At 43.0% G+C, this 16,421-nt stretch overlaps 1 protein-coding gene across 2 annotated transcripts in view; it reads left to right on the forward strand.

Moving 5' to 3' along the window:
- PFKFB1 (6-phosphofructo-2-kinase/fructose-2,6-biphosphatase 1) overlaps positions 1-16,421 on the forward strand; it is a 126,876-nt gene that overhangs the window by 86,064 nt on the left and 24,391 nt on the right. For both annotated transcript variants that reach the window (XM_021700194.1, XM_021700276.1), the window contains exons 8-10: positions 2,725-2,932; positions 5,666-5,812; positions 9,424-9,528. In XM_021700194.1, coding sequence (XP_021555869.1) covers positions 2,725-2,932; positions 5,666-5,812; positions 9,424-9,528 — 460 coding nt within the window. The remainder of the gene's footprint in view (positions 1-2,724; positions 2,933-5,665; positions 5,813-9,423; positions 9,529-16,421) is intronic.

Below are 16,421 nucleotides of genomic sequence, written 5' to 3' on the forward strand. Positions count from 1 at the left end.
AGAATTGTCACATGAGGCTTAGACACTTGGTGCGAGGAACAGGACCTTTATGTACAATTGTAAAGATTGTTCACTGTGCAAGGACAACCAGGTCAAGGGTACACTTGTTTTTCTCACCAAGGCATGTGTACTGGAGTGGGGATGTTTCTGCCCTGAGAAAAGTGTAACTTATTCAAATTTCCACAAATGCACCATAGAGACTAGCAGCATATGGTGAAAGAAGCTTGAAGAAGGGGAGCTAAAGTGAAAGAAGCATTGAGAAAGCCCCCAGTCTTCAGCCTAGACTCCTGCAGGTGCTCAGTTAGTGTTTGATGAATCAGTTTGGGCCTGAAGATGACATATTCTGAAGGTTGGCTTTATTTAATCATTTTTACATCAACAGACATTTACAGTCCATGTATCAGGGCCCAGCCAAAGCTGTGCCCTAGGAATCTAAAGAGAGAAGGGTTGTCCCTGCTGTGATAAAATGCCCAGTTGGTTGGGGGAGCCAATGAATGTGCAGTTGATCAGAATTGTAGAAATGGTAAACCAAGTGGGCTAGAGAAACACAAAGGAGGAAACTCAGCCCAGCTTGGGAAAAGAGATCGGGAAGAGTAGGTTTACCCAGTATAGGTAGACTAGGCATGTGTATGGGGTACCAGAAAGGTGGAATCTACCAAAAATAGGAATAAAACAATCTGGAAAGCTTTTACTATTTTAATTTCAAAACCAGCATCAATGTGGTCAAAATGAAAAAAAAATCACAAAATTTCATGAGACCTCCTCATTTTATAATATAGTTTATAATTTTTATTTTAGATTACACATGGTAGAGATAGGCACTAGCTAAGATATTACTTTTGGTGGGAAGCACCTCTAAATGACTTCACATGATCCAGGGCTCAAAGAAGACTTCCTATAGAGAGTGAATGTGCTGGCTCTTAAGGGATGGATGCATAGGAGCTCAGCTTTGGAAAGCTTTGGAAAGCAGGCAAGGAATGCCTTTTCAAGCAAACAGAAGAGCATTTTGGAATAGTGTAGTTAAATCTGAATAAAAGTAGGGGAGTTTAGAGAATATACCAGCAAAAGCATGAAGGCTAGATTGAAACAGAGAAATTATGGGCATGGGTGTGGGTGTGGGACTGTGAGGTGAGGCCAAGCAGGGCCAGAATGTCAGACTAAGGTGAGGAATTTGAAAGTTCTCCTAGAGCTACCCAGGACCTAGCATCAGGAACAGACAGTAATTAGGCAACAAGGCTACATCAGATATTTTCTACTGCTAGGTACTGAGAGTCCTAGACAAGATAGTTGGAGAGGTTAACCTTAAACAAATCATTTCCTCTCTCTGTGCTTCAGTTTCCTCACCTATAAGACACAGGTAATAATTCCTGATTCCTAGGATGATTAAGGATTCATGTATTTTAAGTCCCCACTCCCTGCCAGATGCACAAAAGAAAATGCTCAACAAGTGCAAGTGTCCTGTAGGAACCGTTGAACATAGATGACAGGGATGGGAATGATTAAGTATGGTACAGATAAAAAGGCCTTCTCTAGGAAGATCAGAGGAGAGGCTTTCTGAAACCAAACCCATCAGCCACTGCTTTACATGCCTTGGGTTAGTGCAGCTAATTCTATTTACTTTGTTTTGCTACTGTGCATCCAGGGTTCCTGGTATGCTACCCCATTGGTGCAGCCTTCCCCACCTCTTTGCAGGGATCTCCTTGAACTCCCTATAGTCCAACAACTAAAGGACTCATGCCTGGTACAGCAGGGGCCTCAGAAGACTTACTCCATGGTACTAGTCTTCCAATTAGTCAGTATTGCTCATTCCCAGCTCCTCTGCAGACAGGTTGTTGAATAGTTTGATTATCACTCATGATTATTAGTTCATGACTAGAGCACAGAATTGAGGGGATAAAAAGGGGACTTGAAACAAGGACCACAAGATTTCCATGTTGTGGACCATCTCTGTATCCCCACATTCCAGTACTTGGCACAACTAAGAGTGAATGACTATTTATGGAAGGGGTATTGCGCATTGGTCATGTTTCCAAGTGTATGTTCTTGACTGACCTAAGAGCTCCCAAAGGGCAGATGCTGAGTCCCCACTTCAAGCACAATGCTTAGAACAAAGGAGAGTTTGTTTATTGACTGCATGACAGGGAAAAAAACCCCAACCCTTTTCCCTTTCTGAGTGGGAAGAGAGATATACACACAGAGACACAAGTGCGCACAGACACAATCTGGTAGCTGCCTGTAGGGTGTTGAAGACAATATATCATAGCAGAGACTTGAAGAACAGAGGTGCAGAGCTCAGCTTGAAATTTAAAAGACTGAGTAGAGAATTCAGGAGCTGCCAGTAAGATGTGGAAGGCAGCCAGGGACACAGGATTACTGCTTTTCTCTGAGGATTTCAAGAGTGTGAACTATAAAGGACGGAACCCAGATCCCTGGAGTGTAAAAAGTGAATGTGAAAAGATAGCCTGGATCAAGCTGAAACTGAAGAAAGGAAACAGGGGGAGATGGTAGCAGGCAGTGAGCTCTTTGGGGGAGGCCAGGAGCCACGTCTCTAGAGCAGGTACCCAGAATAGGGCAAGGCATGACATTTTGTTAGAGGAAAGGTAGGTGAAACCTGCATTGTACAAGAGGCTTGAAGGCGGGGTTTGTGGTTGGGGATTTGTCTTGGGATCAGCCTCTCCATCATCATCCCCTGAGCTGCCCTTGCTCCTGCTTGGGCTGGCCCAGCCACCTATCCTACATCAAGATCTTCGACGTGGGCACACGCTACATGGTGAACCGAGTGCAGGACCACATCCAGAGCCGCACAGTCTACTATCTCATGAACATCCACGTCACACCCCGCTCCATCTATCTGTGCCGGCACGGTGAGAGTGAACTCAACCTCAGAGGCCGCATCGGAGGTGACTCTGGTCTCTCAGCTCGGGGCAAGCAGGTAGGAAGGGCCCCATGCACCCTGAGGCATTGGTTGAGCTGGCCCAGGTGGGCTGTGGGTGGGTGGTACAGCCACTGCATGGGTCCTGAGGATGGGAGGACTCAGTGACAGGGTAAAAGCAGGTTCTGGTCATACCCGCTCTTCCACCCAATCAACCACTCAGTCTTGATCCATCCTTGAGTGACTCCCATGTGCTAACAGCATCTGCACGTCTGTTAGCTTGGTCTTGACACTTCAGGCCTGCCCAGATCTGGCTGCTCCTCCAGCCCCATTACAGTGAGCACTCTTCACCCCTGCCTGACTGGTTCCCCTCCTCTCTTTCACAACTCTGTGCCTTTGCTTGTGCAGTTTCCCCCACCTAGGCTGCTCTCCTCTGTCAGCTGGTGACCACCACATGCCCTGACAGCTGCCCTGAGGTGCCCCATCCTTGAATCTATTTTCGTCCTTACTCAGGGCTGATGCCACAGCCCCCCCCCCCACTTTAGGTCATCCCACTGTCAGCACTTGTCCCCCACCAGTTATTGCTCTTTTCCTGCCCTCTCCCCCCACCCCCTTCCAGGGCCCAGCTGCTGCTCCATGGTTTGGTCCAGGAAGCCCTCCTCTGTCCTCTCCTGCCCTCCCAGGCAGGTCCATCTCTCCCAGTTCTGGCCCATCTCTGACTATGGCATGAATCTCCTCTCTAGCCAAGCATAGTAACCTCCACATTACAGGTATAAAATAAAATAAAGGCACACATTTTCCTTAGTGTTTGGCCCTGTGCCTGGGCTTATTAACACAGGTATTGTTCTTGCTGGGAGGATGGCTTGGGTAGAACAAATGGGAAATGAGGTGCAGGAGGGAGGAAGCACTCTCTTTTATTGGGCACCTGTGCACAGTCACAGCACCGTCTGCCTCCACATGTGTGTCCCCTTTCAATCTTCACAACAACTCTGTGGGGTGGACATTACCATTAATGGTTTATGAAACCTGAGGAAGCAGAGGCCCAAGGAGGAGAAAAGAGCAGCCCCAGGTCATGCAGCCAGTAAAAAAGAGCCAGGATTGAAAACCAGGCTTTCCTCCCTGCCCCCCAGCATCCCCCCACTGCAGAGGTGGTAGTGTCTTAGGCAAGGCACTGCACTGGAAGGCCTGGTCCTCATGGCTCCCTTTCTGTTACCTTCAGACTGGCAGGCTCCCCTTGAGGTGGACTCAGACCTTTGACTCCCACCCATCTTACTCCTCAGAGCAGAGGGTACTGGTGGCATCATCCCTGCTCCATGGCACCACCTACAGCCAGGGGTCTCTTGGTTGGGGCCACCTATGGCCCTGCCTATACAGCTCAATGCCCAGTTTGGACACATGGCTATCTCCACAATGCATACCGCTCTTGCACACAAACATGTGCATGCACACATAAATGCTTGGCTCCAACCTTCATACTTATGGGCACAGTGCACCATGCAGTTTACAAAGCACTTTCCCATCGACTCTCACCCATAATCAATCACAGAGGCTGTCACCTACTGTATGTCAGGGGGCACTCCATGTTCTCCTCTTCCACTATCTAATGTGATGCTCATAGGACAAGATTCAGTGAGCTAATGCTGTTCACATCTTACAGGCAGAAGCTATAAGGCCAGAGAGAAACGGGGATGTGTCCCAGGTCACACAGGGACCATATAAGGATGCTGGGAAGTTTAACCCCTGTTGCTTGCTTCCCAATCAAGGGCTCCTTACACCAGAGCACACTGACTATTGACTCATAATCCATAATTAGAATGTGTATACACAATACTTATATTTGTACATACACATGTACATATAAATACATCTATGCATTTGTGCCAATGTTCCTCACATACCACCTGTGACTAATAACATGACTCTACGTGAAAGAAAAAATCACTTGCTCATTTAGCTCCCACAGCTTTTCATGTTTCCTCTCAGTGCTGTCATTGTTTCCCTTACTGGACTGGCTGTGTTTTGAGAACAGGACACCCTGATACACAGCACATGACCACACGCACTCAGTATATGTTCGAATGCCCTTAGAAGCTGGGTTCCAAGACTCCAACTCAAGCAAATGAGAATCCCAGAGTCAAAAAGAAATGTCCCCCAAATCCCACACCCCCTACTTCTAGACCACACTTTGAGGACCCAAAACCCAGAATCCCCTACCCTTCTGGCTTGCTTTCCATGCCTGTGTGGGTCTATCCCAGAGTCTGTCCACCTGGGTTAGTTTTTAGTGTTTACCCCTAGGCAAAAGGGTGGCTGAAGGGTCACTGTTTGTGAATCATGGGAATCTGTGGAAATAGGGTGTGGACAGAATTTGGTCATGTGACTAGGTTATCTACAAACATGTACTCAAGGCACCTACAAGTGCAGGATGGAGGCAGAAATGAGAAGAGAAAGGAGGTTGACCAGGTAGAGTGCCTCCATTTGTAGTCTTGTTCCAGGCTTCACAAACGCCAGAGGTGGGCTATTTGAATGAATAACTGAGTAAGGGGTTTAATAAGCAAGTGTCAATGAACACACACACACACACACAGACACACACACACACACACATAAACACACATAACCTTTTCTATTCCCTTGATCCTTGTCATATCCTTGTTTATAAATTGGAAACATTTAAATTCTACTCTTTCTTGTTCATCATCATTTCACCATTTATGGCAGATCTCACAGCTACTCTGTCTTCTTTCATCTCTCTCTTTCTTCCCTTTTCTCATCCTCTGTAACCCCACCCCCCAGTACGCCTATGCCCTGGCTAACTTCATTCAGTCCCAGGGCATCAGCTCCCTGAAGGTGTGGACCAGCCACATGAAGAGGACTATCCAGACAGCTGAGGCCCTGGGTGTTCCCTACGAGCAGTGGAAGGCCCTGAACGAAATTGATGCGGTGAGACAGAGGGGGATGGATTTCCTGGTGGTTGATGGGACTTGACTCTGGGCTTATACCCTGGATTGCCTCTGCTTTGGCTCCTATGAAGAGCACAATTAATTCAATAAATATTTCTCAACAACCAGCCATATACCATACACTGTTCTGTGTGCTGGGGAGCCAGTGAAGGCCAGAATAGACATGTTCTCTGTCCTCATGGAGCCCAAAAGCAAGCCATAAATAAGACAGTGCATATCCTATGACAAAACGTTGTAAGAAGGGAAGTATAAGGGAGATGAGGTTGGAAAGGAAGGCAGCTCAAAGAGTTTTATAATTCATGTTGAGGCATTTGGGTGCTGCCCTAAAAATGGGAAGCCAATGATGTGGTCTAAGTTAAGAAGTGGCCTGAATGTGATTCACATTCTTAAAAAGAAGACAATACCGTATTATTTCACTCATATGCAGAATGTAATAAACAAACAAAGAAAAAAGAAGAGATAAACAAAAAACAGACTCTTACATAAACAAACTGGTGGTTGCCAGAAGGGAGGTGAGCAGGAGGATGAGTGAAATAGACACAGTGTATTAAGAGTACACTTATCTTGATGAGCACTGAAAAAACAGAATTGTTAAATCATTATGTGATACACCTAAAACTAATATAACAGTATATGTTAATGATACTTGATGAATATAAATAAATAAATAAATAAGAGACCATTCTGGTCATGTGTGGAAACTAGGTAAGAAGAGGACCAGAATAAGTATGTAGATCAGTATGGGGATGGCTGCATTAATCCAGGCAAGAGGTGACAATGGACCAGAGTAGTGGCATTGGAAATAGAATGAAGAAGAAAGACCATCTGACCCTCATGACATAGCAATCTTGCTTCAGAGTCAGGTTTTCCATGTGCTCTTTGCGATGGCATTTTCTCCTCCCCATTGTCTCACCTGAGCTATAGGTAAACTGACATTAGGTAGCAGTCCACAGGTTATGATTGTTAGACCTAAAAGTAAAAGCTTTATCACAAGTATAGATAACTTGCACGTAGTTAGGTTAACTTGCTTGCCTGGTAGATATACTTCAATAAATATAAAAAGTATATGTGTGTCTACACACATACACTTGTACTTAGCTATAGATGTACAGAGATATGCATATTTAGAAAAGGAATATACAGTATTGTTCTACATATCACATATAGTTGCTATAAAACACATTCAAGCAAATATATAAACCTTCATCATAAGAGATCAGTCACTACTTGTTTCTGGCCCACATGTGGTGTAAGCATTTATTGTATACCTACTTTGTTTCAGACTCTGGGGTGGTGCTGGAGAGAGAAATTGATCCTTGTCTTCATTGAATTTTCAGTCGAAACAGGGTAGATAGAAAAAAAAAAAAAACAAGAATACAAAACAGTATGTGTGATATAGTCTCTGATAGGCACAGATGTCCAGGCAAAGCATCTGACCCAGCCAGGATCTGCCTGGAGGAAGTGATGCCTAGCTGAGAGTTAATTAACAGTGAGCCAGGTAGAGAGGATCAGGAATGGTATGTCAGGCAGAGAGACGCATAAACAAAGAAGGTAGTGTGTGTGTGTGTGTGTGTGTGTGTGTGTGTGTGTGTGTGTGTAACTGCTAAGATTGTAGCAGTGGAGATGGGAAAGAAAAAGGAATAGATTTTTGAGAAATTTAGCAGATAGAATTACAGAAATTTGCTCTAGGGGAGGAGTAAGGAAGAAGTAATGATTTAGAATGATGCCTAAGTTTCTGGTTTATTTTCCATGATCAATAATATATTGTTAATTAATTATTAATATAATATTAATTTACTAATATATTATATATCATAATATATTTTATATAATGTTATTTATAATATAATATTAATTAATTAATATATTAATATCAGTATATAATATATATATACTGATTGAGTCTTTAAAATGTGCCTTGTACATTCTGTGCTAGGCTCTTTTACATATATTATTTCTAATATTCAAAACACTTTTGTGAGATAGTTGTAATTCTCCTCATTTTTCAGATGAGGAAAATAAAATTCAAAGAGGTTAGGGTATTTGCCTTAAGTCAATATGAAGTCAGTGGTCATTACTACAGGCAACAGGCTCCCAGCATGCCTCAAAATAGAAAGTCAAAGCTAATCTGGAAGGATCTTGTGTATCCAGTAGAGTGCACTTTCTCCCATGGACAGTGTCAGTAGAGAAATTTGACACTGCATAGCTGTTTTGTGGGCTATGGCAGGGATGAACTTCACCCCTAAAGAAAGGCTGGTATATAATTCAAAAGACAACAACCAGAGCCTGTTGCTCCTTACAGGAAAGTCTAATTGGAATCCACACAATCAAAAAGGAAACCTTATAAACCCAACATTGCTTCCCACCCCCACTCCCAGCAGCCACCTCACTTCCGGGGATTTTTAAGTGAACTTGGGAAGCTCCCATGTACTCCTGAGGAACTCATTCTCTGAGCTCTGGATTCCTGCTTTGGGTGAGAAGACTGTATTTCCCCAAGGCCCACTCTGAAACTGTTAGGGATTTATTAATTCTTGTCTTCTGAGATATCTGTAGATACCTGTTTCTTTATCTGCCAGAGGTCCTGGAGCATAGGTAGGAGCAGAGGGGATGGGAAATGCTATAAAATGGGAGAGCACTGCTATGTATGTGCACACATGTGTGTGCTTGTATACACAGTCATAGACACCCACCACAAATACGCTTACACTCACAGACATACACTTCACAGACACATTGACCTTCTAGTCTGACATAGGATCTGTTTCAGATACATCTACCAATCTACACCTGCACCATGCATGCACACACATACACACTCACAGACACACTTAGAGATACATATAGACACTCACCATAGATACACATGCAATCTTTGTATATACCTACATCACACGGACACAGATAGGCATATTATGGATGGAAATGTACAAAGTGCAGGTGCATAACCTCAAGCATATTACCATAAATTCACATGACCTCAGGCATAGGCATACATCTACTCACACATATACACCAGAGACATAATCAGAGACATACACACTCACAGAAATACATGCCACAGACACACTAGACACACATGGAGAAACAGACCACAGAGACACTCATGTGGGCATATTTTAAGATGCTCAGACAACCTGTACACACACACACTCACCAAACACACTACAAATACTGAGACAAATACACAAATACAAGGCATATGTCTTTAAACATACCAGCATGATACACATATACACACAAATACAGTCTAAAATTCTTAAGCCCATGTATTTATAAAATACATACTTAAATGTACAATGTACATCTACAAACCTATTGGGACAATCATAGAGAAACACCACACACGTGCCCGCCATATACTACATACTCAAACTGAACACACCTGTACACGTGTGCACACTCTCACATACACACACCTCATGCACACACACACACATACACACACTCAGACAATAGGCACAAACATAAAGCTGTCTTCACAGACAACCAGGTGCTTGTGTGCTGCTGTTCCATAATCACTGGATTCAGAACTATGGTAAAGGTATGGATTTCACCCTGTGAATACTTTTGTCCCCAAATAATTTTTCTCAGGGTGTCTGTGAGGAGATGACCTATGAAGAAATCCAGGAACACTATCCTGAAGAATTTGCACTACGGGACCAAGATAAATATCGCTACCGCTATCCCAAGGGAGAGGTAAGGTTTGGAAGTATTGCCTGACTCCTAGAAATCCTCCCAGTATCTTCATTCCAGCAGCCAAAATTCCATAGTTCCCTGGACAGCTTTAGAAGCAGAGTAAAGCATATTTTGTAGCAGCTCCCATCCCACAACGCACATGATAATCTGGCTCTTGGCTGTCTCTGCTTCATGGCTATTGGCAATGGATTCCTCTTTTATTAAAGCTAAAATAATTGCCTACTTATTTCCCACCTGCTTTCAGAGGGGCTTCATCCTAGATTTTGTCTCTGGTATCTTTTCACTAAAGACACCTGAAGTAGTTTAACATACTCCTGTCATTTTATTGCCAAGTTGCCTAAAGATACAGTCTCTCTGGACAGTGGGTTAGAGTCCTAAGGGATAATGTCTAATAGTTAAACCAGATTCTTTGCCACCACATGAACCAGACCATCAGTTCCCTAATTCCCATATCAGGTGGATCCTCATCACTTTCAACCCAGCAGCTTCATTTAGCCAGTTCCACAACTTAAAGTATTTATTAGTCATACTCCATTTTTGATATACATTCCTGGGAACAATTATCAGAAAAGCAGGACACCAGGGAAGGTAAAACAATAGATATCCTGTGTTACAAAGTTCACACCTTCATCCTCATCCTCAGAAATGACATTATAAAGTCAGTCTGAGTTTGCCTTTATTTTCCCTTATATATTTTGAGGCTATGTTATTACAGGCATACAAATTTAAAGCAATTATATCTTCTTAATGAATTGCATATTTTATTATGAATAATAATATTTTCCCTGAATAAAGTTTTTTTTTGCCTGAAAGTGTATTTTATCTAATATTAATGTGTGTGTGTGTGTGTGTGTGTGTTTACTGGTTAGTATTTGCCTAGTTCATCTTTATTCATTCACTTTCAATTTCTCTGGGTATTTTTGTTTTATGTCTCTTGTAAACAGTATATAACTGCTTTTTTAGAAGCCTTATTTATTTTATTTTAGAGATATAGAGATCGTGAGCAGGGGGAGGGGCAGAAGGAGAGGGAAAGAGTGAGGAAAAGAAGACTCCCCACTGATCATTGAGACAAACACAGGGCTCAACCCCATGAACCAGAGACCATGAACTGAGCCAAAATCAAGTCAAATGCCAAACTGACTGAGCCACCCAGGCACCCCAGCTTTTGTTGTTTTTAATACAACCTGCAAATATATGTCTTTTGAATGGTAATTCTGATACATTTACTTTTATTGTAATTACTGATTTAATTGAGCTTATTTCTATTCTTTTATTTGAGATCTTTTTTTTACCTGAGCCTTTATGCTTAGTTTATATTTCTCTTTTTCTCCCTTCTTTAGAATTCTGCTCCTGAGATTTTACACCTATATTTAAGTTATATAATGTTTCATTCTTTTTAAAATTTTTTAATTTAAATTCAATTTAATGAGGAGGGGAAAGATGGCGGAGGAGTAGGGGACCCTATTTCAACTGGTCCCCAGAACTGAGTTGGATAACTACCAGACCACTCTGAGCACCCACGAAACCAGCCTGAGATGTAAGAAGATCTGGATCTCTACAAACAGAATATCACAGGCAGTTGGTTTTGAGGTACAAAGCCGAGAGCCGTGATCCTGCAGGCAGATATCGGAGGATAAACGGCGGCGGGAGGGTGCCTGGACGTGGGGATCCTACACCGCCGGTGAGTGACAGCCTCGCGCGCTTTGGACGGGGCACAGACTCGCAGACCGGTAGCGCCGGGAATGAACTTTAGGGCAGCCCCCGGGGTGGAAAACCAGACCGGCAGGGTCGCGCGCACGCAAACTGCAGCACCCCCCCCCCATAGAAACCGGAGCGATGGTAGCGCACATACGAACTGCATCCCCCCTGACAGAAACCAGAGCGACGGTCGCACGCACGCGAACTGCAGCCTCCAAGATGGAAACCCGGTGCACCGGGGTTGTGCGGGTGAACTGCAACCCCCGGGGGTGGAAACCCCAAGCGGCGGAGTTGCGTGCACGTGAATTGGGAGCAGCTGGCGGTTTTAGAAGCACAAAGGGCAGAGACATGCCCAGACCTGGAGGCAGGACTGGGAGTGCTGCAGAGGGGCGCACAACCCAGGACGCTGCAGTTTATAGCAGCACGGACAGAAACGGAGATGGTGTGGGCTGGAGAGCCCACTGAAGAACAGACTGAGGTCTCTCTGCTCTGAGGCAGAGGGTTGGAAACGGTCTCCTCTGCTCTGACTCATGGAAGAGACGCAGAAAGCCGCCAGGGAAAGGCACCAGAGAACAAAAGCCCCCACAACTGGTTCCCACTGAGCCCATCCCCTGCCACAGGAACACAGGGCAACTCTGCCCAAACAGGGTTGCCTGAGTAACAGCGCGTCAGGCCCCTCCCACAGAAGACAGGCTGGGAAAACAAGAGGCCAGCAACCCTAAGGTCCCAAGAAAACAGGTGCATCTTGCTTGGGTTCTGGTCAATAATTTGGACTCTATACATTCCCTCAACCACCCATCAACAGAATGACTAGGAGGAGGAGCCCCCCAAACAGAAAAGACTCAGAGATTATGACTTACGCTGAAGATTTACAAATGGATGCAGACATAACCAAGATGTCAGAGATGTAATTCAGGCTAGCAATTGTGAAGACAACGGCTAGAATGGAGAAATCAATTAATGGCAACATAGAGTCTCAAAGGGCAGAAATAAAAGGTGAATTGGCAGGACTTAAAAATGCTATCAATGAGATCCAATCCAATCTAGATAATCTAACAGCTAGGGTAACTGAGACGGAAGAGAGAATAAGTGATCTGGAAGACAGTATAATAAATAAAAAGGGAAAAGAGGAGGCCAGGGAAAAACAACTCAGAATCCATGAAAATAGAATCAGAGAAATAAGTGACACCATGAGGCGTTCCAATGTCAGAATCATTAGAATCCCGGAGGGAGTGGAGAGAGAGAGAAGGCTAGAAGATGTATTTGAGCAAATCGTAGCTGAGAACTTCCCTAATCTGGGGAATGAAACAAACATTCGAGTCCTAGAGGCAGAGAGGACCCCTCCTAAGATCAAGGAAAACAGGCCAACACCCTGGCATGTAATAGTAAAACTTGCAAATCTTAGAACCAAGGAAACCATCTTAAGGGCAGTTAGGGGGAAGAGATTCCTTACGTACAGAGGGAGGAACATCAGAATAACGTCAGACCTATCCACAGAGACCTGGCAAGCCAGAAAGGCCTGGCAAGACATATTCAGGGTACTAAATGAGAAGAACATGCAGCCAAGAATACTTTATTCGGCAAGGCTTTCAATTAGAATGGATGGAGAGATGCAGAGCTTCCATGACCGGCAGAAGTTGAAAGAATAAGTGACCAGTAAGCCGGCCCTGCAAGAAATATTAAGGGGGCTTCTATAAAAGAAGAAAGACCCCAAGAGTGATCTACAACAGAAATTTACAGGGACAATCTATAAAAACAACGTCTTCACAGGCAACATGATGACAATTAATTCATATCTTTCAATAATCACTCTCAACGTGAATGGCCTAAACGCTCCCATAAAACGGCACAGGGTTGCAGATTGGATAAAAAGACAGGACCCATCCATATGCTGTCTACAAGAGACTCATTTTGAACCTAAAGATACATCCAGACTGAAAGTGAAGGGATGGAGATCTATCTTCCATGCCAGCGGACCTCAAAAGAAAGCTGGGGTAGCAATTCTTATATCAGACAAATTAGATTTTAAACTGAAGTCTGTAATAAGAGACACAGAAGGATACTATATCATTCTTAAAGGGTCTATCCAACAAGAAGATCTAACAATTGTAAATATCTATGCCCCCAACATGGGAGCAGCCATCTACATAAGCCAACTGCTAACAAAAATAAAGAGTCATATTGATAACAATACGTTAATTGTAGGAGACCTCAATACTCCACTCTCAGAAATGGACAGATCATCTAAGCAGAAAATCAACAAGGAATCAAGACCTTTGAATGATACATTGGACCAGATGGACCTCATAGATATTTACAGAACATTCCACCCTAAAACAAGAGAATACTCATTCTTCTCGAGCGCACATGGAACTTTCTCCAGAATAGACCATATACTGGGTCACAAATCAGGTCTCAACTGATACCAAAAGATTGAGATTATTCCCCACATATTCTCAGACCACAATGCTCTAAAACTGGAACTCAATCACAAGAAAATTTTGGCAGAAATTCAAACACTTGGAAGCTAAAGACCACTCTGCTCAAGAATGTTTGGGTCAACCAAGAAATCAAAGAACTTAAACAATTCATGGAAACCAATGAGAACGAAAACACATCGGTCCAAAACCTATGGGATACTGCAAAGGCGGTCCTAAGGGGGAAATACAGAACCATCCAAGCCTCACTCAAAAAAATAGAAAAATCCCGAATTCACCAACTAACTCTACACCTTAAAGAACTAGAGAAAAAGCAACAAACAACGCCTAAGCCATGTTATTAGAAGAGAAATAATTAAAATTAGAGCAGAAATCAATGAATTAGAAACCAGAAACACAGTAGATCAGATCAACGAAACTAGAAGTTGGTTCTTTGAAAGAATTAATAAGATTGATAAACCACGGGCCAGACTTATCCAAAAGAAGAGAGAAAGGACCCAAATTAATAAAATGATGAATGAAAGGGGAGAGATCACGACTAACACCAAGGAAATAGAAACAATTATGGGAAATTATTATCAACAACTATATGCCAATAAACTGAGCAATCTGGATGAAATGGAGGCCTTCCTGGAAACCTATAAGCTGCCAAGACTGAAACAGGAAGAAATTGACAACCTGAATAGGCCAATAACCAGTAATGAGATTGAAGCAGTGATCCAAAACCTCCCAAAAAACAAGAGTCCAGGGCCTGATGGATTCCCTGGGGAATTCTACCAAACATTCAAAGAAAAAATAATACCTATTCTACTGAAGCTGTTTCAAAAAATAGAAACAGGGCGCCTGGGTGGCTCAGTCGGTTGAGCGACTGCCTTCGGCTCATGTCATGATCCCAAGGTCCTGGGATCGAGTCCCACATCGGGCTCCCTGCTCTGCGGGGTGCCTGCTTCTCCCTCTCCCACTCCCCCTGCTTGTGTTCCCTCTCTCGCTGTGTCTCTCTCTGTCAAATAAATAAATAAAATCTTTTAAAAAAATAGAAACAGAAGGAAAACTTCCAAACTCATTCTATGAGGCCAGCACTACCTTAATCCCCAAACCAGGCAAAGACCCCATCAAAAAGGAGAATTTCAGACTGATATCCCTGATGAATATGGATTCCAAAATCCTCAACAAAGTCCTAGCTAATAGAATCCAACAATACATTAAAAGGATCATCTACCACGACCAAGTGGGATTTATCCTCGGGATGCAAGGGTGGTTCAACATTCACAAATCAATCAATGTGATAGAACACATTAGTAAGAGGAGGGAGAAGAACCATATGGTCCTCTCAATTGATGCAGAAAAAGCATTTGACAAAATACAACATCCTTTCCTGATTAAAACTCTCCAGAGTATAGGGATAGAGGGAACATTCCTCAAGTTCATAAAATCCATCTATGAAAAATGCACAGCGAATATCATCCTTGATGGGGAAAAGCTGAGAGCCTTTCCCTTAAGATCAGGAACACGTCAAGGGTGCCCACTCTTCACCACTGTTGTTCAACATAGTACTAGCAGTCCTAGCAACAGCAATCGGAGAACAAAAAGAAATAAAAGGTATTCAAATTGGCAAAGAAGAAGTCAAACTCTCTCCTTTTGCAGAGGACATGATACTTTATGTGGAAAACCCAAAAGACTCCACCCCCAAATTACTAGAACTCATACAGCAATTCAGTAATGTGGCAGGATAAAAAATCAATGCACAGAAATCAGTTGCTTTCTTATAAACAACGCAACTGTAGAAAGAGAAATTAAAGAAACAATTCCATTTACAATAGCACCAAAAACTATAAGATACCTCGGAATAAACCTTACCAAAGAGGTAAAGGATCTATAATCTAGGAACTACAGAACACTCATGAAAGAAATTGAAGAAGACACAAAAAGATGGAAAAATATTCCATGCTCATGGATCGGAAGAATAAACATTGTTAAAATGTCTAAGCTACCCAGAGCAATCTATACCTTCAATGCCATCCTGATCAAAATTCCAATGACATTTTTCAAAGTGCTGGAACAAACAATCCTAAAATTTGTATGGAATCAGAAAAGACCCCAAATCGCCAAGGAGATATTGAAAAAGAAAAACAAAGCTGGGGGCATCACGTAGCCCGATTTCAAGCTATATTACAAATCAGTGATCACCAAGACAGCATGGTACTGGCACAAAAACAGACATACATACCAACGGAACAGAATAGAGAACCCAGATATGGACCCTCAACTCTATGGTCAAATAATCTTTGACAAAGCAGGAAAAAACATGCAATGGAAAAAAGACAGTCTCTTCAATAAATGGTGCTGGGAAAATTGGACAGCCACAGGCAGAAGAATGAAACTCGACCATTCTCTAACACCACTCACAAAGATAAACTCAAAGTGGATGAAAGACCTCAATGTGAGACAGGAATCCATCAAAATCCTAGAGGAGAACATAGGCAGTAACCTCTTTGACATCGGCCACAGCAACTTCTTTCAAGATACATCTCCAAAAGCTAGTGAAACAAAAGCAAAAATGAACTTTTGGGACTTCATCAAGATCAAAAGCTTCTGCACAGCAAAGGAAACAGTCAACAAAACAAAGAGGCAACCCACAGAATGGGAGAAGATATTTGCAAATGACACTACAGATAAAGGGCTGGTATCCAAAATCTATAAAGAACTTCTCAAACTCAACACCCAAAAAACAAATAATCAAGTCAAAAAGTGGGCAGA

The sequence above is a fragment of the Neomonachus schauinslandi genome, chromosome X (assembly GCF_002201575.2).
Source record: "Neomonachus schauinslandi chromosome X, ASM220157v2, whole genome shotgun sequence".
NCBI classification, from domain to species: Eukaryota; Metazoa; Chordata; class Mammalia; order Carnivora; family Phocidae; genus Neomonachus; species Neomonachus schauinslandi.